This window comes from Erythranthe guttata, chromosome 4 (assembly GCF_056151865.1).
Source record: "Erythranthe guttata isolate IM_541 chromosome 4, IM_541, whole genome shotgun sequence".
Classification (NCBI taxonomy): Eukaryota; Viridiplantae; Streptophyta; class Magnoliopsida; order Lamiales; family Phrymaceae; genus Erythranthe; species Erythranthe guttata.
Window position 1 is genome coordinate 3,842,619 of NC_142536.1, and position 26,680 is coordinate 3,869,298.

General features: G+C 35.9%; 5 protein-coding genes across 7 annotated transcripts; 3 read left to right on the top strand and 2 right to left on the bottom strand.

Annotated features, from left to right (window-relative positions):
• Positions 1–59: 59 nt before the first annotated feature.
• On the bottom strand, positions 60–682 carry LOC148770938 (uncharacterized). The gene is made up of 2 exons (XM_088816514.1): positions 333–682; positions 60–246 (listed from the first exon to the last, which is right to left on the bottom strand). Exons 1-2 carry the CDS (start codon positions 655–657, stop codon positions 221–223), a joined length of 351 nt encoding a protein of 116 aa, XP_088672640.1. The 5' UTR covers positions 658–682; the 3' UTR covers positions 60–220.
• Positions 683–1,293: 611 nt separating this feature from the next.
• LOC105964171 (glucose-inhibited division family A protein) lies at positions 1,294–9,015 on the top strand. 2 transcript variants are annotated; one of them, XM_012988729.2, is made up of 14 exons: positions 1,294–1,670; positions 2,086–2,237; positions 2,726–2,817; positions 3,227–3,340; positions 3,624–3,954; positions 4,682–4,861; positions 5,050–5,130; positions 5,703–5,921; positions 6,030–6,172; positions 6,287–6,453; positions 7,102–7,319; positions 7,520–7,612; positions 7,954–8,109; positions 8,804–9,015. In XM_012988729.2, exons 1-14 carry the CDS (start codon positions 1,472–1,474, stop codon positions 8,813–8,815), a joined length of 2,157 nt encoding a protein of 718 aa, XP_012844183.2. In that variant the 5' UTR covers positions 1,294–1,471; the 3' UTR covers positions 8,816–9,015. The 2 variants fall into 2 exon arrangements, with proteins under 2 accessions (XP_012844183.2, XP_088672643.1); XM_088816517.1 differs by having other exon boundaries at positions 1,339–1,670; positions 2,726–2,806.
• Positions 9,016–10,904: 1,889 nt separating this feature from the next.
• LOC105963990 (pentatricopeptide repeat-containing protein At2g13420, mitochondrial) lies at positions 10,905–14,337 on the top strand. 2 transcript variants are annotated; one of them, XM_088816518.1, is made up of 2 exons: positions 10,905–12,674; positions 12,997–14,337. In XM_088816518.1, exon 1 carries the CDS (start codon positions 10,984–10,986, stop codon positions 12,631–12,633), a length of 1,650 nt encoding a protein of 549 aa, XP_088672644.1. In that variant the 5' UTR covers positions 10,905–10,983; the 3' UTR covers positions 12,634–12,674; positions 12,997–14,337. The 2 variants fall into 2 exon arrangements, with proteins under 2 accessions (XP_088672644.1, XP_088672645.1); XM_088816519.1 differs by having other exon boundaries at positions 10,917–12,670.
• Positions 12,882–14,105, bottom strand: NDHN (NADH dehydrogenase-like complex N). Its single transcript, XM_012988627.2, has 4 exons — positions 13,710–14,105; positions 13,486–13,602; positions 13,322–13,407; positions 12,882–13,197 (listed from the first exon to the last, which is right to left on the bottom strand). Exons 1-4 carry the CDS (start codon positions 14,103–14,105, stop codon positions 13,122–13,124), a joined length of 675 nt encoding a protein of 224 aa, XP_012844081.2. The 3' UTR covers positions 12,882–13,121.
• Positions 14,338–17,749: 3,412 nt separating the features above from the next.
• On the top strand, positions 17,750–26,151 carry ABCB25 (ABC transporter of the mitochondrion 3). Its single transcript, XM_012988414.2, has 20 exons — positions 17,750–18,471; positions 18,591–18,806; positions 18,913–19,099; positions 19,307–19,368; positions 20,002–20,045; positions 20,310–20,412; positions 20,525–20,632; positions 20,799–20,882; positions 20,984–21,044; positions 21,277–21,422; positions 21,523–21,639; positions 22,391–22,476; positions 23,273–23,361; positions 23,797–23,852; positions 24,172–24,252; positions 24,372–24,437; positions 24,518–24,610; positions 25,109–25,173; positions 25,371–25,506; positions 25,807–26,151. The coding sequence occupies exons 1-20, from the start codon at positions 18,223–18,225 to the stop codon at positions 25,948–25,950; spliced, it is 2,193 nt and encodes a 730-aa protein (XP_012843868.2). The 5' UTR covers positions 17,750–18,222; the 3' UTR covers positions 25,951–26,151.
• The last annotated feature ends 529 nt before the right edge of the window (positions 26,152–26,680 follow it).

Below are 26,680 nucleotides of genomic sequence, written 5' to 3' on the forward strand. Positions count from 1 at the left end.
ACAAATCAACTTGTAAAACAAGTTAAAGAAATATGTGCATGAACAATACAATAGGCCAATTAATTTGAAATAATCATTAGATTTATTATAGCCAAAACATTTATAGGATATACTACATAGTATTTCCATTACCATAAAATGAAAATAGTCATTTATTCTAGTCACTAAAGTTGGACTATATTATTCCATTATTATTTATGAACATACATAATTCATTCTTCTACACCATTGATGGAACTGTATAGCCTGCAACAACACACGAAAAATCGATAAAATAAATAAATAAATATATGTATATATGGCAAGTAATTAATTAAAATATATTTTCTTACTGCCGCATTTGGTTCCGGGTGCTAAGGGTTTGCCACAAAACGCCGTAACGAAGGCCGCTTTCTCCAAACTAACTATCGACTCGGCCTTTTGTGTGAGATGTTGGCAAATGCACGGTATATCGACACCTCGGATAACATTGCAGCATTCTTGAGATGGGTTTACTTTCGGACCCGGAATCCGAACATACTGCGCACAATTTTGAATAAGACCTTGGAAATCCCCTTGGCATTGCGCCGAAACCAACGGTGTGGTGAAAATTAGGACAATGCTAGCATAAAATAAGGTTATACATATGGTATAACTCGCTTTGGTGATACTTGCCATTGCTTTTGGTTATTGTTCTTGATTAATTGATGTAGCAATTCATTAGTAAGCCCTATTTATAGAGAGTATGTACATGCATTATTTCATCACTTTGCATGAAAAAATGGATTAGGGCATGCTTTTTGTGAATGTATGTGTTATTGCATGTGAACTTTGGACTCGTGATGTTTGTGATCAATTGTCTTTATATTCCTTAAAATATGCTAATTGCGCTGTAAGATTCTTTTTTGAACGATCCAGCGGTTGAAACAAGTGAACTTGTGTTAATTGACCAAAGTTCGAATCTCATTGTCAACAATCGCTAAGTCGAGCTTGTCACACATGGACCATGATTAGCCTAGAGTAATTTACGTTTCTCGTAGCTGCGAGCTAGTTTGTCACACATGGTTAGAATAGAGTAGTATTTACTTCTCTCATCCTCTCTTTATATATTTGGTCTTTTCTTTTCGGAAGTGAAAAACTAATCAAAACCATTAAAAAGAAATTGGATGGATCGAAAATCTAAACGTAAATAATTGAGAAAAATTGTTCCGAAATTGGAATTTTTTTAGTCGAAACGAGCGAAAATTGGAACAAAAAAAATTCAACTTTCACCCCTAATAACTTTAAGAGATCTCATAGTGCAATTGATGAAAAGGTTAGGGGCCAAAGTAATATTCTCATAAATTTCCAAACTCTCTAGGAGGGGCGTAGCTGATAAACCACCAATTTGCCTTCACCAAATTCACTCTGTGCTTTTTCCATGGCTGACGGGCAGTATTGCTACCATCTCTGCGACTGAATACTTCGACGGCGCCGGAAAAAAAAAACTCAAATGGCCACAACTATATATCTTCATTTTACTCGATTTGCCTCGCAGTTCCCTATCCTCTCTTCGCATTTTGCCCCTCGCATTTTTGCTAAGCAGCGCCATCAATTGCTCAATTTTCGTCCCAGCTTGCGCTTTCAATTTTCCCACCCTCTACCCCGTTCTCCTCGCCGCGGTTTTAGCGTTTCCGCCTCTACCTCTCAAGGTATCAGATATTCTTGCACCGTTTCTGTGGTTTGTTTGCTTTGGTGTTTCGTCGAACAGGTTGCGGGCGTGCTTCTTTTTTTTTTTTTTTTTTTTTTGTTTCGTTCATGCGCATTGGATAATGTAAATTTACACTCGAACTTGTATTTCAATTTTTAACGGAAATTGGAGTGATTTTTAGCTATAATATTCGTTTTTTGAGACAGACATTTCAGGTACAGTTGATGTTCTGTATGAGCTAATTATGTTTAGAAGTAGCCAGAACGAAGATCGATTATGGCGATTTTTCTCGTATTCTATTATAGTTTCCATTTCAATGCAATGAATATGAAAGCAATGTGAAATTCTGATTATATCACACATAAGTTCTAACTGTGAGAAGGAGTACTTAAGCTGTACTGAAACTGTTTGTGCAGATTGCAGTAATCACAGCGAAACATCTGATGAAAGATATGATGTGATTGTTGTTGGTGGTGGGCATGCAGGCTGCGAAGCTGCCCTTGCATCTGCTCGTTTAGGAGCCAAAACACTTCTTCTCACGCTCAATATTGACCGCATTGCATGGCAGGTCAGTTGACTAGTCATAAAATCTTTCTTAATATCACATGTTACTGTTATTTATAAAGACATTTTGGCGAGGATAATAACATCATTTATTGAATTTAGATTGAATTTTGGCCAGAGTTGAACCTCAAGGGATGTTTGGGTAATCTTCGAACTAGTGGGTCTAGGTGTAATTAGAAAAACCATCAGAGAAAGGCAATGTTGTTACAAATAAATAAATAAATAAATCGACTAGTTTAAATTGGATTTCGGCTAGAACCAGACCTCAAGGGAATTCGGGGTAAATTTTCAAACCTAAGCGGTCTTTGTGTAATCAGACCTAACCTCACGAAAAGGCCTTGTAATTTGACCCTTTATTTTCTTGATTTATATTCTTCGCTTTTTCCTCATGGACTCTATGGAATCAATTCGTGGTTTATTGTTATTGAATTTCAGTCTTTAAATGTGCGTGAAATTCGCATATGGTTTTTTACTAAGTGAAGTTGTATACAGCCATGCAATCCAGCTGTTGGTGGACCTGCAAAGTCCCAACTTGTTCACGAAGTGGATGCGCTTGGTGGTGAAATTGGAAAGGTAGCTGATAGGTAAAAGAAACTGAAATCCTAGAATATTTTTTATCTCTAATATCACAATATCTGTTTTAAGGTTACCGCATTCATTGAATTGCTTCGGGGCAACAGAGACCCTTTTTTTTTTTGGAGATGATATCCAACAGTATGCATCATTCCATCAACGTTATGGCATGAATTGTACAGTTCTTAAACCTTGACTGATCTTCTCCGAGCTCGTGAATTTTCGCTCTAAACTTTTGTCTACCGATTGTAGTTTGTAAAAGGAGTGATGACTTGCCAAATACTGGCCTGTTTCTTCTCTATTTTTTCGCATTGTTCCCATTCTTAGACATTCATGTACATATAATCTATTTAGGAAAATAAAGTCATTTTTTTGTGTGTATTATCCTATGATAAGTGGATGATTATGTATGTACTGCAGGTGTTACTTGCAAAAGCGAGTTCTGAATGTCTCAAGGGGTCCGGCTGTTAGGGCACTTCGTGCTCAAACTGATAAAAGGGAATATGCATCGGAAATGAAGAAGATCGTGGAAAGGCAAGTTCATCCTTGCATGTCGAAAGATTTTTGCACATTCGTATCTGTTCACTGTTTAGTTTTTGAACTTCTGAATTTCATTGAGAAGATATTCACTTCTTCTCTTACCTGTGTTTTCCAGTGTGACATGTTGTGCATGAACTAGTAATAGATAGCTTGGAAAAATATTGCAATTTAAAGAAGTAAACCCTTGTGCTGTTCTTCCATTATTTAATTTGGATTTAAATATACTTATTACCAACTTCTGCTGTTGTTAATTTTGACGACTGAGTCCTGTTTCCAGCGCACCAAACCTTTCGATTAGAGAAGCTATGGTGACGGATATTTTGGTTGGAAAAAATGACAACGTGGAAGGTGTACGTACATTCTTTGGCATGAGTTTCTATGCACCTTCAGTAGTTCTGACTACTGGCACTTTCATGAGTGGGAAAATTTGGGTTGGAAGAAATTCCATGCCCGCTGGAAGAGCTGGTGAATCTGCTTCACTTGGTCTAACAGAAAACTTGCAGCAGTTTGGGTTTGAAACGGATCGGCTAAAAACTGGAACCCCTGCACGTGTAGATTCCCGTACAGTAGATTTCTCTGGATTGGAGCCCCAACATGGGGATGAAGAGGTCATCTCACTTAATTTCATATGTATGTCCAATTGCAGTTCTATAAGATTTAAGATCTATGCTTGCTTGTTTGCTTAACTCTATGTATATGGTCCATAATATGAAGTGAAATTCTTGCATTTGTCTGGTTTTTCCCTGTGTTAGAATTCGGGATGTGAGTAGGTGCATGAACGTGTTGTGATGTATCTTACTTTGCTTAGCCACCGGCTGTGCAAATCGAACATGCTCTCAACATTAAATTGACTTCTTCCCAGTAAAATTTAATGCCCTCAATTAACTACAATGCCATTACGAACGGATATATCTGCACCTTATGCTGTCGTATTTGAGATTCCTTTGAGTTTATGTAGTTTCTGTACCTGGTTTTACTTGTTTACTTCGGTTACTTAACACAGATCTCCTGGAGCAATTTAAGGTTGTCTATCATCCTCTTTCTATGTAGTAATGTGATCTTGATCTATCTACAGAAACTTTTACCATCTCTTGTGTTACATGTCTGAGACATACATATATCACGTGTTAACTGTAGCTTTTTTCGGTGTGATTCAAATATTTGAATACTTCTCTCTGAAGCTGTGTAACTATTGTATAAGATTTCCTCTGCGTGTCTGTTGGTCTGAGTTTAGTTATCAGCTAAAACTCATCGAATAGTTACATTTTCATTGCAAGACCTGCATAAGCATATTACATATGAAGTGTGTTATTGATTTGTTCCAATGATGAACAGGTAAGCTGGTTTAGCTTTGATCCTGCTTACCATATCACAAGAGAACAAATGTGCTGCTATCTTACACGCACTACAAAGAAGACTCATCAATTAATCAAAGAAAACTTGCATGAGACCCCTACCTATGGAGGGTGGGTGGAAGCTAAGGGACCTCGATACTGCCCCTCCATTGAGGATAAGGTGTGTCAATGTTTTCTGTCTCCTGCCTTGCTTTCTCCCCACACGTGCAGAAAACATGATATGCCTACTAAGAGAAAAATAAAAATCATGCTATATAAATATATATTTGGAGATTCTCAATGTGCTTAAGGCACTTACAAAATATCTGTGCAGCTTTTCCTAATATAGTTCAAATATTTGTCCTCCAGATTGTTAGATTTGAGGATAAAGAGTCGCATCAAATATTTCTTGAACCAGAAGGCCGGAGTGTGCCCGATCTCTATGTGCAGGTTTTTGAACTATACCCTTTTGGCGTGTAAGCTTCTATTTGTCGATAAAAGCCTGCAAATATTTACAGAAGTAACTTCATACTTTCCTGTTAAGAGAAAATTAATTAATGCAAGTTTTAATGACCACTTCATCTAAAAGCTTAAGTTGTCAGTGAGGTGAATCATTTGATATTAATATCCAATAATTTATATAGTTACATGTTTTTTTATTTCATATTTCAAATTTCAGAATATATTAAAAACAGCAAGTCTGTTCTTTAAGGAGCTTCTTTGCATTCCATAAAGCATTGCTAATTACTTGTTAAACTTGGTTAAATTTCTCAGAAGGCTTTATAAGATTATATCAAGAGGCATAAGGAAACTCATAACCAATACAAAATCCTCTGTATATTTTCTTGTGAAAATTCTACAACTGATATAGATATTTTTGTAAATTTTCTTGTGAATCTACATTTTTCAAGAAATTAGAACTGTTAGTTCTTACGGAGCTGCAGTTAGTGTAGTATATATATACAAGCACAAGTTTTGACTGTTCTAAACAACCATTGTGATTTGCTTGTCTTATCCTACAGGGGTTCTCTACGGGTCTACCAGAGAGGCTACAGCTTCCACTCTTGAGAACTTTACCTGGTCTCGAGAATTGTTCAATGCTGAGGCCTGCTTATGCTGTCGAATACGATTACTTGCCAGCGTATCAGTGTTTTAGGTCCCTCATGACAAAGAAGCTTGAAGGGCTCTTTTTCTCCGGTCAAATAAACGGAACTACTGGTTATGAAGAAGCTGCTGCTCAGGTGTTTTATATTTGCAGACACAAAATTAGTTACATATATCATATTTACTTCACCAGTGGTGATTACTTGTCGAGGATTAAATATTTTTAAGCATATTTTATCTGACAGGGCATTGTTTCTGGAATAAATGCTGCTAGACATGCAGATGGTAAATCTCTGATTGTTCTTGAGAGGGAAAGCAGTTATATAGGAACTTTGATTGATGACCTGGTGACAAAGGACCTACGAGAGCCTTATCGCATGTTGACTAGGTAAATAAAGATGTAGGTGTTTCATGTTTATACTCCAATGACATGTACATATTCAACAAAGCTCAAATTTTAATGTATTTTCTTTTTAGTTATGTACCTTTCTTCCATTTGCAGCCGCTCTGAACATCGGCTGATTCTCCGATCAGATAATGCCGACAGCCGCCTTACACCCGTTGGACGTGAAATTGGTTTGATAGATGACGATCGCTGGAAACTGTACCAGGACAAGCAGTCTCGGATTTCAGAAGAGAAAAAGCGGCTCAAGATAGTCAGGGTTTCAGGTTGGCTTTTATTTGTTATGGTATCATCATTTTCTTGTGGGTACAACTTGAGCTTTCATATGGTTAACCTCGGTTGCATAAACTATTCTATATTTAACTGCAAGTTCTTTTCACTCAATTAACCATTTTAGTTAAGATGAGCTACTATGTGAGCAGATTTGGAACCTAAATGATTCTACTCTATAAGTGGTCGGAGTCATTTTATAGTTCGTAGATAATTAATCAATTTAATGAAGTTGTACACTTCTGCTACATAACGAACTTGAAAGACCTAATATGTATCCTGTTTCCTTATCTATCGAGAGAGGGAGCACGGTAGACGTTGGACCAAGCACCTCAGGGTAGCAGAACGATTTGTAAATGTTATTATGATTTGGTAGTACAACTTTTCCTAATATTTTCTTACTGCGAGTTCCAGGAATTGTTCCACATATTAGCTGATGGGCTACCTCTTGCATAAGTTTTTAATATCCCACGAAATCAAAATTTTCACTGTGTGGGATGCTAGGTGTATCTAGTATAAACCAGGCCTCTTTTTTTTTTTCCTTTTTTTTCGAATATGAAAATTTATTCTTGTAAATATGAATAATGCAAGGAAACATCACACAGAATCAACCCAGGCCGTAATGGTTATTGTCTTTGCTTCAGGAGGAGATCTAGCTACTGAAGTTAGTGAGGTTTCTGGCCAGCCTGTGAAAGATTCATCTACATTAGAAACCCTCCTTAAGAAGCCACATGTGCAATATAAACTTCTCGACAAGCATGGATTTGGTAGTGATCTATTATCTAGAATTGACAAGGAATGTGTTGAGACAGACATTAAGTACGAGGGATTCATTGTCCGTCAGCAGCAGCAGCTCCAGCAGGTACATATTCACAGCATTGCGATATATTTTAGCAGCTCAACACTGGAATCTGGAATTCCACGCCTGATTTTATTTACGTGTCATCTGGTTCTTGGTTCTGCTTTCATTAATGTTGACTGAGGGATAATCTTTTTAGAATTACAGTTATTGTTGTTTGATTGTTTGAAGTCCCATGATTGACCTGTTTTTTTCAATTATAGATGGTTCATAAACAACATAGACGACTTCCAGAGGATCTGGATTATTACGCAATGACAACTTTGTCGAACGAATCACGTGAGAAACTGTCCAAGGTATGTATGATGTCTGCCTAATTGACTCTGAGTTTAATCATGCAGGTTTTTTCAATATTTTGCCAATGCAGTGCATAGAAATCCACGCGGTCACAATTAAAATCCACGTAACGATTTCTTTTGTGTTTCGGATTGGCTAAGAGATGCTATGATTAACTAGACAATTGATGTTTAGTCAATCCAATAAATTTTTGGATGGCTCTCATCGTAGTTTATTGGAAGATTATGTTTATGATCTTCCCTAGTCCACTATACGATCGTGTGATTGTACGTATAATCTTATTTTGGTTACTATTAAATAACTTTGCTAAGAAGTCCATATATTTATTTAATATATACAGGTGAGACCACAAACAATTGGACAAGCAAGTAGAGTAGGTGGAGTAAGCCCTGCCGATATTACAGCCCTGCTTATCATCTTAGAATCGAACCGCAGAAAAGACAACGAACAAAAACGGCACGAAATGACAGTTACTCAACCAGGCCCTACTAAAGAGGTAATCACCAGTAGTGTGTAGAAATTGAAATTGGTATATTATTTGCTTCTCTGGTGTTGAAGTAAGAAATGTCTAACCATACAAGTTGAGAAAAAAATATCTTTAGCAATTGCAATAATTGGGTTCATTTATATATTTGGGTATAGCAGCATGGTGGCACAATACAATCATGCATTGCAAAATGCACGTGTTGGGTCAAATTTTTTCACGTATTTTATTTCTCTGGCCGGATTACATTTCATATATTTTTATTGATAACATAGAATTGAAAAGCCTAAAGTTACATTATAATAATGTATTTTCAAGTAGCATAAATTTCACAAGCGCACGTGTCTTGTTTGTTTACGGCCACGTATGCCATTTATCCATTTTCTTGGTGACGTCATTATGAAGATAGAAGCCATCTTTCAACACCCTCCATGAACACGTACCCGACCCACACGTGACCTTGGCAAAATCCGAATTAAAAACTTGAATTGTTTTAGTTTTCCCATTCCACCAGAATTGGCACGTGTAAATCGCCTGGCCGATTATATTATCGCACAATTTCCAAGACACGGGACCGTCTATTGTGCCGAGTATTTTTAGTATGCCTAGATCATCATCTCCAGATGCACAGTGCATAGTCAACGGTGCAGCACCATTGTTGGAATTCGCGTCTATCTTTACCTGATATTCGGTTGTGAAAATGCAGGCCGTTGCTTGATGAAGAATAAGGTTGGCTGCTGCTGATAGGACTGTGAGGAGAATCGGTAAGTGATTTTTCTTCATCATGCTTGTTATTAGAAACTTAGAATACAGTGTGATTGATTTATTCATGTTGTTATATATTACTTAGAGAAGAGTGCATTAACTGGTGACTGTTATTTAAGAAATTAAAGTATGCAATCAATTTTGAAACTGAAATTACATTGAAAGCTAATGGTTTTACATTTTTTAATTAAATAAACTATTTTTACTCTTATATTAAGATGTTAAATTAAAAATGTGGGGTGGACGTATTTTTTTAAGAAAAAGCTCGTAAGAGCTCTCTAACATCTTATTTTTATAAAATTTAAGATTTTATTTAAAACAAAATTACCAAACACTGTAGAAGAAGAAGAGCTCAAGTTCACCAACTGTGTTCTCAACTCGAGCCGAAGCTCGAGATGGCCACATGTCATTACTTTATCGGTTCATGGGCCGGGATATCTGATCCTTACCAACCCTTCGAATGGGCAGTTTTTTCAAACCGCGCCCGCCAATCGATTTTGATTGTCCAACAACAATCGAATAATCTCGGCCATTGTTCATCAATGATCAACACATCAACATTGTTTAAAAAAAGATTAAACAAAAAATCGGCTGATCGGATCGGCCTATCGGTTTGGTCGATTAGTTATTGTTATCTAAAAATTAAATTTGCATGATTGTATCTATATGTAGTGGCGGATCCATCCTTCGGCAAGGGTAGACACCATCCCACTCTCAATAATTCATTAATATATATATATATATATATATATGAATTTAAATTTTAATTTATGTTAATTTAAATAAACTTATGACTTATTTTGTGCTATTCTTTTACGAACCACTATTAGTTTCGATGTTATCTTTTATTTGTAGACGTTACTTTTACATATTTTCCTGCAATGGAAATTGAGATATGGTAATAAATCCCCATAAAAAAATTCATTCGAAACAATGTATATTTCTTTCTTTCTTTTTTCTTCGTAAAATAGTATTATTATTATTAATATTAGTTATCACAATTAAACAAAGCCCCCTCGAAAGTAGTAAATGCGAAAAGGAAAAAAAAAGTCGAATTCACCGCGGTTTTGGTGGAGCCGGAGCGGGGTTCCATTGATACCACGGCTCGCTCTTACCGGAGGCCTCGTTCTGAATATAGAAATTCTCCCTGGACACTAACCAGTAGCAAGTGCCCGACCTGCATACCCAATCTGCAAAATCCGAATTGAAAACTTCGAATTCTCGGCTGGCCGTCTCGTTATAATTCCAAAATTTGCACGAGTACACGGTCTTCCAATATATGTCCTTACAGAATTTCCACGACGCATATGTATAGTCCGAATTATAGCCAAGGTTATATTCGGCGAAGAACTTACCTCCGTGCGAACATACGGCCTTCGCACTGTAAGTGCCAGGGAAGTCCAAGTCTAGTACCACGCGGTATTCTTTGCCGAAATAGCACGCGCTTGCGTGAAGAACGATGCCTGATAGGGCTAGTAGGAGAATCGGTAAGTCGTTTCTTAACGTGGTTTTCGAACCCATTTTATATTTTTCTGATTTAGCTTAATTGAATATTATAGGAAAATTTGTGTAAATATATTGTGGTGATTTAATAGTAGCCGAGTGAGTGTATTAATTAGTTTTTTTTATACTCGGTTACGTTAACGAAATTAAAGTAAATATGCAATCAATTTCAAAGCTATTTATTCATTAAGGCTGCCCTAAAAAAACGGTAATGGCATTTAAATTTTATTTTTCTTTTCTCTTGAAAATGGCATAAGAATTGTGCAAGTATATTAATACAAGAACAAGAGTAGGCTTAAATGAAATAAAATTCTGAAATTATGTAAGTATGAATATTAAGGGAGTATGTGTAGATTTGTATTTAAATTATACATAATATTATTATTAATATTATGTTAAATATAAAAGATTAGAGTTTTTTAAATTGATGGGTTTATAAAACAAACATATATAGCCCAAATTGGCTACAATTTAAAAAAAGGCCCACGTGGAAAATATGTGCACAATATTTTTCCTTTTTTCTTTTTTCCTAAAAAGTTATGTGTATAGTTGATTAGAACAAAGCATAAAACTTCTACCACCGGTAAAAACACCAAAAACCACCACTTTAGGCCGCAAATGGCGGCGGCGGCGGCAGCGGCGGCGGTATCCCATATCTTTCGCCCCCGTTTCTCATCAGCAAAAATCACGCTTCAGCTCAACCTCCTCCACTCATTTTCCGACTCCGAACAGCTCGACCCATCTCCGGCGCCATGCGCCGCCGTGGAAAAACCGTCCCTCCCGGCTCTCCAAAACTCGCCGGAGGCGGACTCTCTCTGCCAAGTCTTAATCCGGCACCACAACCCGTTCCACCACATGGAATCTTCTCTCCAGCTCTACGGTATTTCCCTTTCGCCGCCTCTAATCCACCAGACCCTCCTCCGCTTGAATCATCAGTCCAAAATCGCCCTCGCCTTCTTCAAATACACTCAGTTCCACAAACCCTCGCCGCCGCCATCCTCATCTCCTCTTCTCGACACCGCAGCGTACAATATCATCATCGACATCTTGTGCAAAGTTCGCCAATTCGATGTCGCGTGGCAGCTGATTTTGCAAATGGATAGCCAGGAGAGCGGTTCCAAGCCCGATTTCACTACTTTCTTTGTCTTGATCAGACGTTTGATCTCCGCCGGGCTGACGAGAACTGCGGTTCGTGCTTTTTACGACATCGGCATTTTTCTCGGTACCGATACTTTCGAGTCGAGCTTTAGTTTCTGCTTTTCTTATCTTCTCGACACGCTTTGTAAGTACGGATATGTGAAGGTGGCGGTGGAGGTGTTCAATAAGGAGAAGTACAGATTGGAAGCCGACACGAAGTTGTATACTATCTTGATTTACGGGTGGTGTAAGGTGGGGAGAATCGATATGGGGCGGAAGTTTTTCGGAGAGATGTTGGAGAGGGGAATTGGGGCTAATGTAGTTACGTATAACGTGTTGTTGAATGGGATTTGCAGGCGTGCGAGTTTGCATCCTGACGGGAGGTTTGAGCGCGTGATTAGGGAAGCAGAGGAGGTGTTCGATGAAATGCGCGAGAGGGGTTTGGAGCCTGATGTGACGAGTTACTCGATTTTGCTTCACGTGTATAGCAGGGCTCACAAGCCCCAGCTCTGTCTAGACAAGTTGGTGATGATGAAAGAGAAGGGGATTGGGCCGAGTTTGGCCACGTATACTTCTGTCGTAAAATGTCTTTGTTCATGTGGGAGGATGGATGACGCTGAGGAGTTGCTGAACGAGATGGTTCGTTGTGGTGTAACCCCCACGGCAGAAACGTACAACTGCTTTTTTAAGGAGTATAGGGGTAGAAAAGATGCAGAAGGTGCAATGAAGTTCTATAAGAGGATGAAGGAGGAGGACTCTTTACTTTCGCCAGACATGCATACGTATAATATATTGTTGGGTACGTTCTTGAAGTTGGGCAAAATGGGACTCGCGTGGGAGATTTGGGATGATATGAATACGAGTGGGGTCGGACCGGATTTGGATGCCTATACGATTTTGGTACATGCGTTGTGTGAGAAGAGGAGATGGAGACGGGCGTGCGAGTATTTCGTGGAGATGATTGAGAAGGGGTTTCTTCCGCAAAAGATTACTTTCGAGACACTGTACCGAGGCTTGATTCAAGCCGACATGTTGAGGACTTGGAGAAGGTTGAAGAAGAAGCTCGAGGAAGAATCGATAACATTTAGTTCGGAATTTAAAGAGTATCACCTCAAGCCCTATAACAGATGACGATTGTCTTGTGGTTTTGAAGCAAGAATCGTACCTTGTAGGTATTACTTTCGGGTTTTGAATACTATTTTTGATATTTCTATGCTCCTGCGCGTGCTTAAACTCGTAATATTTAACTGTTAGGGATATGATAATATGATTGTTACACCCTTCGTCTCCTGGTTTGTGGTCGGAGTTACCCCTGTACAATATAGGCGATATATCTTATATTATCTCTCTCATTTACAGTCAGTCGATTGAGCGACGGATTAAAAGAGCAAGATACCTGAGATTGTTTTTTGGTTATATATATAACAATGTAATGCTTGACAATGTACAATTCTTAGACAGTAACTTTGGTTTTTTTTGGTCTATGCATTACAGGTGCAAAGTAAGCCTGAAATCTTGAAAGAACTGCACTCTTCTCCAATTTCTCGATATACACGAATTGAAGAATCGAACAACGGTAAGCTGATCCAACTTTTTGTATCTCTTGCATTTCTCTTCTTTCACTGATTTGAAACTTGTTCCGCTGTCGCTGGTAAGCCTGCGATTTCTTTCAATGGTTTCCACATGAACTTTCTCCTGTACATGTAAAATCCCAACGATGCTCAAATTGTAGTTTTAACGAAAATGTAATTGCAAATTCTGACACTGTGTGTATATCTGTGTTTGTGTGTGTGTGTGTGTTATCGTGTATAGTCTATACCAGTTGCCACATTCAGCAATGACCCTGACTCGCGGTCTTAGTGAGGGTAGTATAGCAAGAAACTGCAATTCTGCCTTTGATAAAACCTGAAAGAGTGTAAAAAATAATTCTTTTTAAACAAAGAAAAAAACCCGGTAAAAAATCGAGAATATTAGTTTACGAACCTTAGCTTCGATAACCCAAACCACCAATCCTTTAGCATCCGGAGGCAGCAAAGAGAGCCTGTAATCAACTTCGGGAGGGAAATACCATCTAGCTATAGGCTGCTTCCCCACATGAGCCTGAAATTACATCATGTGTATATATATAGATTTCACCACACCTTTGGCACACGCATAATAAACACATGCATATTCCACACAGTGAGAAATGACCAAAATGCACTTACTGGGCAGACGGGGTGGAATTTGGTGAGGGTTGTCTCGGGGTCGCCCAAACCTCGTGCAGATATATCCAAGAAATGGTAGCCTTTGTAACGGAGGCGGTTAAGGTACCGCCCCTCGTATCCCCCCTCGTGAGGGGGGTAGATTGCCAGTGACTTGTGCTCCTCCACATCGGACAACCACTGCCCTAAATCGAACCTTAGTAGGTCGCCCCCGATGAAATCTTCTATACTCCGGCCGCATTTTATTACGAATTTTCGGTATTTTGTTGTTGTTTGTCTAGTTGATGATGTTTGCTTTACGAACGGTGTTTTGTTTTTGTTTCTTGTGCAGTGGAGTGGGAGGTGTTTGTGGCTGTGGCTTGGTGAAGGGAGCAGTGCTGCTGTTGCTGCAGCTGCCATTTGTGCTATATTTATTTATTTTGTTTTATTTTTTGAAATAATATGGGGAAGCAAGAGGAAATAAGCAGATTGAAGATTGTTGTATTATTATATGGTCCAGAAAGAAGATAAGAAAAACTGCCTTAATTTTGGACAATGAGCTCCAAATTGAAGTGTGATGGAAATTAATGTAAAAGGAAAAATTGTTTTGTTTGTTTTTTAGTTGACTTGTAAATTCATAGGTGTTTTATAATTGTGTTAGAGACTTAGAGTATCTCCAGCCTTTTATACGTAAAAAATGATATTTCTATATATTTTTTAAAAAATATATTAATATAGAGTATAGACACTTGATAAAAAAAAAATTAATTTGAAAGAATTAGACAACAACTATGTACCACGGACACGAAAACGATAATACGAAAACAGATACGGGAAATCGGCATATCCCAAAAATGGGGATACGGGAACTTGGATGAAACGTGTAAATATTAAAAGTAGGGTAAAATACACTTTGCACCCCTGTACTACGTAATAGGTCGCATTCACCCCCTATAGTATTGAAAATATCATTCACCCCCTACTGTTATATAATATGTCAGTCAAAAGTGAGGTGGCACGTTGACCATATTTATTTTACCTTTTTGGACATTTTTACCCTTTTACAATACTTATATATATATATACTATTTCATACAAACAATAAATGAATTAAAAAAATATATAAAATTATAGAAACAATTATGAAAATCTTAGTTGCAAATTTCTATGTTAATAATTATAAATTCATTTATATATGTTATATTTATTTCAAATAAATAATAGAAATTGCTAAATAATGAAATATGCTCTAATAATTTATAAAATAACAAAAGAATAAAATATATATTTCATTATAGAAATTCAGAAAATATATAATATGCATATTCTAAAAAAAAATATATAAAATTCTAAAATTTCAAATTTCTATGTAATATAGAAAAATATTGTTTTTTTATGAATATAAATATTTATATTAATATTATAATTTCACATTATCAAATTATTTTTGGGGTTTTTGTATATCTTTTTCACCAATAAGCCCATCCCTTTAATATTTATTATAAATAAAGGAAACACTCATGTATATCTCAATATTACCCTCAACCATTTATACCAATTCTTAATTGTAACCCCAATTTAATCAATTTTGACCACACAAATTCAGTTTTGACTTTTTTTTTTAGCATACTTTAATATGCTCTAATTTCATCATTTAACTTAATTTAATCTCAATTTGACCCCAATTTTCACAAATTATTCAATTTTGACCCAAAATTTGTTTTTTTTCAAAAAACAATTTTTTGCCGCCGGATTCCGGCGTTGACTTTTCAAATTTTTTTTTTTTGTTTTTCTTCTTTCGGATTTTTTCGCCGGTTTCCGGCATTGACCGGCGGTGACTTTTTTTTTTTTTTTTTGCTTTTTTCTTTTCTTTTCTTCCGGATTTTTTCGCCGGCGTTGACTTTTTTTAGTGTTTTTTTGAGTTTTTTTTTTTGTTTGGTTTTTTTTTTACGTCCGCCGCTAAACGTTGACTGTAATTGTGCTGTCACTGACAGTAAATTAACGTAATTATACTGTCAATGACAATAAATTAACGTAATTGTACTGCCGTTGACAATACATTTATGTAATTGTGCTGCCGGTGACAGTAAATTAATGTAATATTATTATTTTTTGTTTGATTTGTTGACAAGTCAACGTAATTATATTACTGTCGTTGACAGTAAAATAACTGTAAACACAATAATATTACTGTCAACAACATCAATATTATTATTTTTTTGGGTTTTTTGTTTTGTTTAAGTTATTCACGGAGTAACGTAATAATATTACTGTCTATTATTGTAATATTACTGTAAACACAATAATATTACTGTGGTTGACGGTAATATTACTGTTGTTATAGTAATATTGCTGTCAACCACATCAATATTACTATTTTGTTTGGTTTTTTTGTTTGTTTGTGTTATTCATGGAGTAACGTATTATTGTAAGATTACTGTGGTTGACGGTAATATTATGTTGTTATAGTAATATTACTGTCACTTACAGTAATATTAATTCTTTTGATTTTTTATTATGTTTACATTTGTTGAACGGTCAACATAGTAATATTACTCTATTACACAATAATAATGAGTTTTGTTGTGTTAATATTACTGTGCTAGAGATTAATATAGTAATATTACTGCGTTAAACAGTAGTTTAGTTTAATTTTACTGTGTTTAACAGTAATATAGTTAATATTACTGTCAATCACAGCAATATTGCTGTTTAAACGAAAAAAAAAAGTTACAGAAAGAAAGAAAAAATGAAAAAAAAAAAGAAAAAAAAAATCGAAAAAGTCAACGTCGGAGACCGGCGAAAAAATCCGGAAGGGAAAAAAAATGAAAAGTCAACGCCGGAATTGAATAATTTGTGAAATTTGGGATCAAATTGAGGTTAAACAAAAGTAAGGATGAAATTGGAGCATATTAAAGTATGAGGGGTTATTTAAGTCATTTATAAAAATCTGAACCATGTATGGACTTATTGGTAAATGAGTTTTTTGTCTTGATCTCTTTATAAATAAGTACCCATTGATGGGCTTATTTGTAAAGACCCATTATTTTTTTCCCTTTTATTAATTTCTTCTCTTCATCATCTTCCAAAATAAAAAATAATCCCAATTCCCTGCACGACCAGCGATCAGCGTCCCAACCCGAAGGACAATCCCAAGAATGAAGAATCCATCATCAGATTTTTGTTAATTTCTTTTATGTTCAGCATTTTCTCTACAATTTTCATCACTTTAACCTTGATCAAGAACCCATCACCTAATTTTTGTGTTTTCATCCCTGTGGAAGAACTCACCTTGGTGTCAGCCGTCGCCCGTCGGGAGTCTGCGGCGGCGGCGGAGTTGGTGACGCGTCATTTTCCGCCGTACGCACAGCGGTGATGGTGTATTCGTCCAATAGGAGGAGATCGACAGTAAGGGTGGTGACATCATCATCGTGTAGGATTTCAAGATTTTGGTTGTGGGGGAAAATTGAAGTCAATTTGTGTTAATCTTCCTTTAATACATAATTTCTCCAACCAATTTTTCGACCAAAATGAGGAATCCATTTTTCGCAGAGAGGAAATTAAAGAGTGATGAGAGAGATTTCAGAAGATGCAAGAAAGGGTAGAAGAGTAATTGCACAACAAAATTTAACACCGTTAAATTTCTGACCATTGACTGTTAATAATAAGGGGGTCTTTGATGTTTTCAATACTATAGGGGGGGTAAATATGACCTATTCCATAGTACAGGGGTGCAAAGTGTATTTTACCCTTAAAAGTATATGAGTGTATTTATAAATATACTATATAAACTATGCAAGTTTTTTATTTATATATAAATTCTTTTTACATATTTTTATAAAAACATATTCAAAATAAATTTGTACTATCAACTAATAATTTGCAGTTGATCATTAAATCATGTATATAATTAGGAAAGCAACAAAAAATATTTGAAAAATTATAATTCACCAACATGTAAAAAGATTGCAAAATAACTCATACGGTGACCATCAGATGTCGGAAACAAAACTTGTCCAAAACGAAGAAACATTAAGAAGTTGAAGTTGAGGAGTTAGAACAACAATATATGAAGGTAGGTTGGTTTAAGGTTTTTCAATTTCTTGAAAACAAGACAGATTTGTGAATAATCGGTACAAGGGTAGAATTGTAAAATAGGGTTTTGAATTTAGAAAAAAAATAAAATGGATCCACCAGCAAATATATTTTTTTTTTTTTGAGTAAATTCAAGTCCATTACAAGGAGGAGTAGGGGAGGGGGGGACTCGAACCCTAGACCTTTACTATCAGAAGTGTAGTATTATTATTGTAGGCAGTATTAATTCTCTCGCATCTTCTGATAAAGACCATCACTGCATCTATCTATAATCCATAAGGTGGTGCAAACAAATAAACGCCTCGCCCGAAATTCGCCTTTTTTTAAAATTCTCTCACAGGCATTTTATCAAACACCTTTTGGTGAAAACTTTTTTTCACCGCCTTTCAATTTTTTATTTTTGTAATTTCTCATCAAATGCATTGAGACAAGAGGTGGAAAAATGCAGGCCGCATTCGCGTCAAGGTGCTTGAGGATGATGAATCCCTCCGCCTCTTCTCGCTTTTTTAACCATATTTCGCAGGTAGCTCCGAACCCACCTCGCCTTTTGCTCCACTCCAATCTGAGCTCCGTCTTCACCGGAGCTAGAAGTCTGTCAAGTCAACCCAGGTGGCGGACCCCCGCCGGAGCGACACTCGTTAAGATCAATGGATTCCTCTCCGATTTCCCCTCAAAACCTCCTCAAAACCCTGTTAGCACTTCTATCTTAGCTCCCCCTTTATAGTTTAATAATATGACTTGAATTATGGTTCACTATTATTCTTATTCAATGGATTGAATGATTTTGACTGTGAATTTATCGACAAACAGGTATCCCCTCCAAATGGTTTTGCCTTGTTTTCGACAGAGGCAAATCCAGCACCAAAGCAAGAGCAAACGGCGTTGTTGAAGAAAACTGGAGCTCCCGTCGAGCAAGTCACTGATGCTAAAATAATCGCTACCCTTGCCAAGTACATATGGATGAAAGATAATCTTGAATTTCGGCTTCGAGTCATTGCTGCTGTGGGCCTTCTGATTGGCGCCAAAGTAACCATCTGCAGAGATTGCTCTTTTAATTTACACACACTACTATTTATATTTACAATGTTTTGATTTTTCTCTGTTTTTCCGTTTTGGTTGGGGTTGTGTGTAGGTAGTAAACGTTCAGGTGCCTTTCTTGTTTAAGCTAGCTGTTGATTGGCTAGCAACAGCCTCAGGCAATGCGGGTGGGCTTGCTGAGTTTACGGCTGCTAATTCTACTTCTTTAGCTCTTTTTGCTACCCCAGCTGCTGTTCTGATTGGATATGGTATAGCACGGTCTGGGGCATCCGCTTTTAATGGTATATTGTTGTGAACTTACCTCACTGTACGGTTTTTTTTTTTCTTTTTTTTCCTTTTGCTTACCTATATACTGTTGCTCCTAAAATATCATAATTAAAATTGTTATGAGACTGAATGATAATGTCGCTTTTATAGCTTCTGTGCTGTCTTTTAGTATGGAAAAAGTGCCTGAAGTTGACATACATCGCTTCTATCTTTTGCTACAGAACTGCGAACTGCAATTTTCTCTAAGGTGGCATTGCGAACAATTCGACAGGTTTCCAGGAAGGTATTTGACTTAAGTTTCCTTTTTCTCCCCGTTAAAATTTTTACTACTGATTGTCCTGTACTCCTGTATGTTAGGTGATATTCATGTTTGTTAACGCACTTTCTCTAGTTTACTGCTCAAATTCTTTCAGTAGACATAACGATTTATGAATTAAAGACAAATGCATGTTATAGGAAGGAAGGTCAGTGTTAGTATGAAGCAAGACATTGCAACCAGCTTTAGATTTTCTCCGACTCTTATTGATTTGAAATAAACGAATTTAGGACATGAATACCATTGGATACAGGGAAAATTAGGAGATCTTATGGGATCGCAGATCAGCTTACAAACACATTCTCGTTTTCATATGCGTTGATAAAAATCGCAAGAAAAAGATTACAAGCTCAATGAAAGAGAAAGAAAACAAGTTTATTTGGCTTGCATAAATGAGCACCTGAGGCTTTGACCTGGAAAAAGACTGCACAACTCCAATTTGTTAAAATTCCATGGGTCTGATCACGGAAGATCTCACCATCAATTGATTCATTCAATAAATTTATTTATGTTTCCACAAGTATGAGTTAATCTGATAGATGATTTGAAGTTGTGAATAGAATTTTGGGCTGATGCACAATTGATACCATCTTCGTGCAGGTCTTTTTACATTTGCACAATCTTGACTTGCGCTATCACCTCAGGTATTTTGTAATCGATATTCACTTAGTAAATCTGTATTCTTCAGTTGCTTCATGCGGCTTGTTGGTATCTTTTGTTTGATGTCAATGTAATAAAATAGTTTTTTTCATAAAGTTCTGAAATGGGCGTGATTATAGTTTCTTTGCCATCAACTCATCTATTTTTTGTTGCTTAATGTTGCTATAATGACTTTTCATTTCTGTTATGTTGTCAATGGTTCCTGATACGCAAACATAAATTTATTGTGCATCTCTTTCTGTTTGTAGTCGAGAAACAGGTGCTCTTAATCGTACGATCGATCGTGGTAGTCGCGCTATAAATTTTATTCTTTCAGCGATGGTCTTCAATGTTGTACCTACTGTATTGGAGGTGCACTTTTTTGTGGTCCATTATATCTTTTCCTAGTTAACTTCTTGGGATAAGTTAATATTACAACTCAGTATGAATACAATTTTAAGAGTCTTGGTATGTTTCCTTTCAGATATCAATGGTGTCTGCTATCCTTGCCTATAAATTTGGAGCACCTTTTGCATGGATTACTTCCTTGTCTATGGCAGGATATATAGCTTTTACATTGGCTGTGACACAGGTATATTATCTGTACTTAGTTGTTCCAGTTATTTTAATTTTCTTTTCATATTTCTTCAGTTCTCCTTGTATGCTACACACTTTATACGTTGTGTTGCTTTCTCCTATGGTGGTACAAGTTATCTGATATTTTTATGATTAAAGTTCATCGTTACTTTTATTTGCAGTGGAGAACCAAGTTTAGGAAGGCAATGAATAAAGCTGATAATGATGCTAATACACGTGCAATTGATTCTTTAATTAACTACGAGGTGAGTTCATCACTTTTCTGGAGTGTTTACTACACTTGAAAACACAATAATGATGACTTGAATTCAAACTATGGTGGTTATTCTTTTCTATTTACTTTCAGACCGTCAAGTATTTCAACAACGAGACTTTTGAAGCTAATAAATATGATGAATTCCTCGAGAGTAAGTTTTTTTGGCTTTAAAAGTCTACTTTAATTGATGAACCATTTTTTTAACCTTTATACAGGTTAATGAGAATGATGCTTATAATTTGTCATGCAATTATTATGAAAATAAATTGTTCTGACATGAAAAGGGATACTAAAACTCCTTGCCTATCATTTTGCTGCTAAATTATCATATGCATGTCTGATAGACCGAATCTTAGTCAATTAAGGATCTTAACATCTTTCAGGATATGAAGATGCTGCCTTAAAAACTCAAAGGAGTCTTGCCTCTTTAAACTTTGGCCAGAGTCTGATATTTAGCACAGCTATTTCAACAGCTATGGTGTGGTGTTCAAGTGGGATTATGAATGGCAATATGACTGTTGGAGACTTGGTAAAAATTTCACCTTCCTGTTACCGTTTGGTTCTGTTGAAAATGACATTATTCTATTCTGATGTATCGTAAAATAATGACTAAACAGTTTTCCTCATAGGTCATGGTAAATGGGTTACTTTTTCAACTCTCTCTTCCACTCAATTTCCTTGGAAGTGTGTATAGAGAAACAGTTCAAAGTTTGGTAGACATGAAGTCCTTGTTCCAATTACTTGAGGTATTAACTTACCCAATAGATTTTTTTTAATTTGTTTATATTATTTTGTGTTTTCTGTGGTTCACTAAGATTCATTCTATTTCTAGCAAAATAAGATAGAAAGTGATGGTCTGTGATTATTATTTTGGATTCATTAGGAAGTGTAGTTGTGGTGATACGTACTTGTGGCATTTAGTTAAGTTGATGAGACAACGGAAGTGAATGTAAGAAGTATTTACTGTAGTGACAGAAGTACTTTGAATGGCTTATTTAAGGATCTATGAAGAGTAAATGTCCAAGAAGCCCTAGATTATGCTTTCCTACATTCTCCATTCTATTACAAATGTTTGCACTTTCAGAGGATTGATCATTTCGGTGACGGTTCTAGGCATTTGCCCTTCTCCCTGCCCCCCAAAATTATAGTGATTAGGTGAATCAAAAATCTATGTCTTCTACAAATGATTGGATGTTCTGACTTTCTCCTTTCTCTATGTTATGCAATGTTTGATAGTTAGAGTGGGTTTATAATGGGCAGGGTTATTGAATTTACCAATGTGACATCCTCATAGTATTGATGGACAGTTCCTGAGTTAAAGTTATGGAGACTTTTGTTTATAAAAGATGACTTAATGATGACATCATCTGGATGTTCTTATAGAGGATTTCATCATGAGGATAATGAGGCGATTGAGGCTGACTTGTTATTAGCTTTATATTTTCATGCTTATAATCTAGTAATACTTATCATCATCTCTTTTATTCACATCTCCAGGAAAAGTCAGAAATTGTAGACCAAGATAATGCCAAGCCTCTGAAATTAAATGGGGGTAGCATTGTATTTGACAATGTTCACTTCAGGTACACCTGTGGTTTTTCTGGTATTTCACTGTGGCATGATGACTGCTTTGTGTAAACCACTATATAACTGAAATCTTTCAGATCATCTTTTCTGGTACATATGTTCAAAACTCTAGATATCATCAATCATTCATCAACTTATTGTTTTAACTTTTAAGAAAATAAGTAGCACGGTTTATGCTCTAAGCTAAACTATGCTAAATTATTATTTTTTGCCTTGGAAAAACTTGAGGGGCAAATGATTTCAGCGGCAAATTAACTTTGTTAGAAAAGAGGATGAAAGGAGAAGTGAGAAATTGCAACACACATAACAGCTGTAGCCTAGACGTGAATGCACATGCATGGTTTATGTTACCTGTTGGTTTTCCCACCTACATTATAACTTGGATTTGAATCATATCGTATTTGATCATGCATCTGAGTGGTTTCTTGGTGTGTTTTCATGTTGAATCGACATGATCCGGCATATAATCTGAGTGACAACATGATTGTTCAACAACTTATCATAGTCTTGATGACTTAGCTTAACCACATTAGGTTTCAAAGAGGATGAATTACCTAACAGACATAGATTCCTAACCTAAGAAACTAATTTTGGATAACATCGATGAAAGTAAAAATTTATGGTTTTATTCAAACCGCTCTGCTATTTTGATTCATTTTGGCTGGCTTTTTAGTTGATTCAAACTTTTCAGTGGCTAAAATATTTGATTTCCATGAATATGATGCACTACTCTTCTGGATTAAAAACATGAAATATTGCTAATTGATGGTCAACCTGTTTCTGCTTATGCAGCTATCTGCCAGAAAGGAAGATCCTTGATGGTATATCATTTGTTGTGCCAGCTGGGAAAAGTGTGGCTATTGTTGGAACTAGTGGAAGTGGTAATTCTATCGTTATATTTCTCTTACAATAATCATCTGTCAGTTGGTCTAATTGAATGGTTTCCTGTTGTTTAAACTGAAAAAGTGAGTTTGATGAATGTGTAGAATGCATATTTTTTTCATAAAAACTGGTTATCCATGTAGAGTTGCTGTTAAGTTACTAAAAATGGTGCTTATGTTGCATGTTCTGTATATTATCATATTATTTAGTATTTAGATATGTTTAAACCAAGGCAGAAGTGGTTGTGTGCGGACGTCCAGTAATGTGGCTTAAGTTTATATTTTGGACGTGATTGTTGGTTTTGGGATTTAGCGCTTGACCATTGATTTGGATATCTATCTTTTTTGTATTTAATATATTTTGATTTTTAAAATATCTATTTTTATTGTGTTTAAAGTTCAGTTTCTCTGTAATATCTTTGGACTTATCTGCAGGGAAGTCAACCATTTTAAGATTGCTTTTCAGATTCTTTGACACCCATTCTGGAAGTGTAAGAACTCTCTCTTCTGTACAACCTATAATGATTAATAGGGTTAACTTTAGTCGTGCTGCTTTACTTCTGATACTGCTTCTTCTGTCACTTTTTCTCCATTACAGCTCATTTTCGTCATGATGTATTGGTGTTTGTCATTTATAGCAACTTATAAAAATTCCGTGTTCCTTATTCCAAATTATACGAAAAAACTAAAGACAGGAAAAAGATCCGTGATATATGAGTCAATTAGAACTCACTTTCGATCTTTGTTTTTCTCCACCATATTTTGTGTTATTATCTATTAAATCTCATTGACTCTTTTTACATTGGACAGATAAAAATAGATGGTCAAGATATTAAGACAGTGACACTTGAGAGCCTTAGGAAGTCCATTGGTGTTGTTCCTCAAGATACCGTGAGTTTGCAATATTACCTTTACGTTTGCTTCATTAGTAGTGATCAGTCGGTTGTGTTGGCGTTATAAACCACTTGATATAATGTTTCACTGATGCAAAACTTGCTATTTAATTGCAGGTGCTGTTCAATGATACTATATTCCACAACATTCACTATGGTTGCCTCTCAGCAACAGAAGAGGAGGTTATTCTATTAAATTTGATGATTCTAAAAACTGATTGTTTACTTTAAAGATTTTCCACTGAATTGCCTTCAAATATTAGGTATATGATGCCGCTCGTCGGGCATCGATTCATGAAACCATAATGAAGTTCCCGGAGAAATATTCGACATTGGTAGGGGAAAGAGGACTTAAGGTATGTCTAGGAATATAGGAATATAGTTTCAATGATAGAGAATATCATATTCCTATATATTTCCTATTCTATTCCTTTCTTTAAAATATAGTTTGGTCTGCTAATTTAATCAATGAATTTTATTAACAATATATAAATAATTTGCTAACATCATATGAACGACATGGCGTGCGATGCACATATTACTTATATAAATGGAGAAGCTTTATAATACCTCATTTAATTTTATATCAACAATAAGGACTGCGTTGGTAAATTTTGCTGAATATTTGTCCTCTATTTGCGGGTTTTTTTTTTTTTTTTTTTTTTTTCTTTTTTAGTTTGTCGCACAGTTGCAGTTGTGCAACTGCATTATGTAGAGTTGTTTGAGTCAGGAATATAAGTCGATTCGAACAACTAGTTGACAGTCTGTGCTAGTCAAGACTCGTGTATGATGTGCTGAATTCTGGCTAGCCATTCCCTGTCCATTTATATATGATTGCTCGCTCCTCTCTGCAGTTAAGTGGCGGTGAGAAGCAACGTGTAGCACTTGCTCGGACATTCCTGAAAGCACCTCCAATATTGTAAGGATCCATATGCTTGCAACTTAAATTTAAAAAAAAATTAAAAATAAATAAATAAATTAAAAAAAAAAAATTATACCATAGTTGATCTTTTAATGTTGCTCCACCTTTTTGGGGTTTCACATGAACTGAAGTGCTCAGAAGTGTGGGACAGTCACTTGCAATCTTTCAGTTCTAATTCAATTTTGTGCCTTTAGATTATGCGACGAAGCTACAAGTGCACTTGATAGCACAACGGAGGCAGAGATTTTAAATGCACTGGACTCCCTGGCAACTAATCGGACATCAATATTTATTGCTCATAGGCTCACAACAGCAATGCAGTGTGACGAGGTTAGTGTGTGTGTGCGTGTGTGTCTATGTGATCTTAATTAAATTTTCTCAGAAATTTGCAAACTGTGGTGCACCATGACGTATTATCACACTGATTCATGAATTCTTTCTACAAGCTTGTGCCAAAAGTTGGGTCGTTTTCGTTTTCGTTTTCGTTTTCGTTTCATGTTTTGAAATCGAAGGAAAACGAGAAATATAGTGTCAAAGAGGATAATATGCATTATGTCAAACACATACAATGCCATCTCGTTTGGCATTTCTTCTGTAATCATCATTACTCTTGTATGTCATGAATTGCAGATTGTAGTTCTGGAAAACGGGCGAGTAGTAGAACAGGGCCCACACGATGTTCTTTTGTCAAAGTCTGGAAGATACGCGCAGCTTTGGGCAACACAAAATTCCAGCATCGATGCAATAGATGCAGCCATCAAATTACAGGCATAACTTTCTGTGGGTAAATAAGTACATATATTTGTTAATGGTTTCTGATAACTTAAACCAAACTTGAGGGATTATTTACCTTGTAAATTCTGCAGGCCTCTATCTAAATCGAATTGTTTCGAGTTAAATTACATTATTGCGAGTTCAGTTTTGAGCCAAACCATTATTGCAAATACTTAATCTTACTGTCCTTTTTCGTCTTAATTGTTTTAATTTTACGTTCGGTTATCTTATCGCATTTTCACTGCCCGGTTTATTTTGTACATACTATGTTTTAATTTATGTAGTTCCAAATACAATTTATAAATATTTACATATTTTGTGTTATTTTCTATAAAATGATCGGGGTCATTGTCCCCTTGAAGTCCCGAAACCACTGTAAACTTTGAGTTCGTTTTCTACCATTATCGGTCCCCGCTACCAAATATTCCTGATAGGTAGTCGGGATGTTACGAGCTTGGCCTCGAGTTGCGCTTAACATATTTGGGTGAGCTCAAACTGAATCTGAGGTTGAAGTTGACGAACTCGTGCTCGAGTTCAAACTCATTATTTTAACTTTTGTTTTGAAACTGAATTTTATGATTTTTTATAATAAATTATTTATATTATAATAATAAAAAAAAAGAGTTAAATGTTCTTATTTATTTTATTTATATATTTAGTTTTTTACTTTTAGAAGAAAAAAAGAACTTACGAGCCGGCTCATGAGCTTATATACGCTTTAAAATGGGCT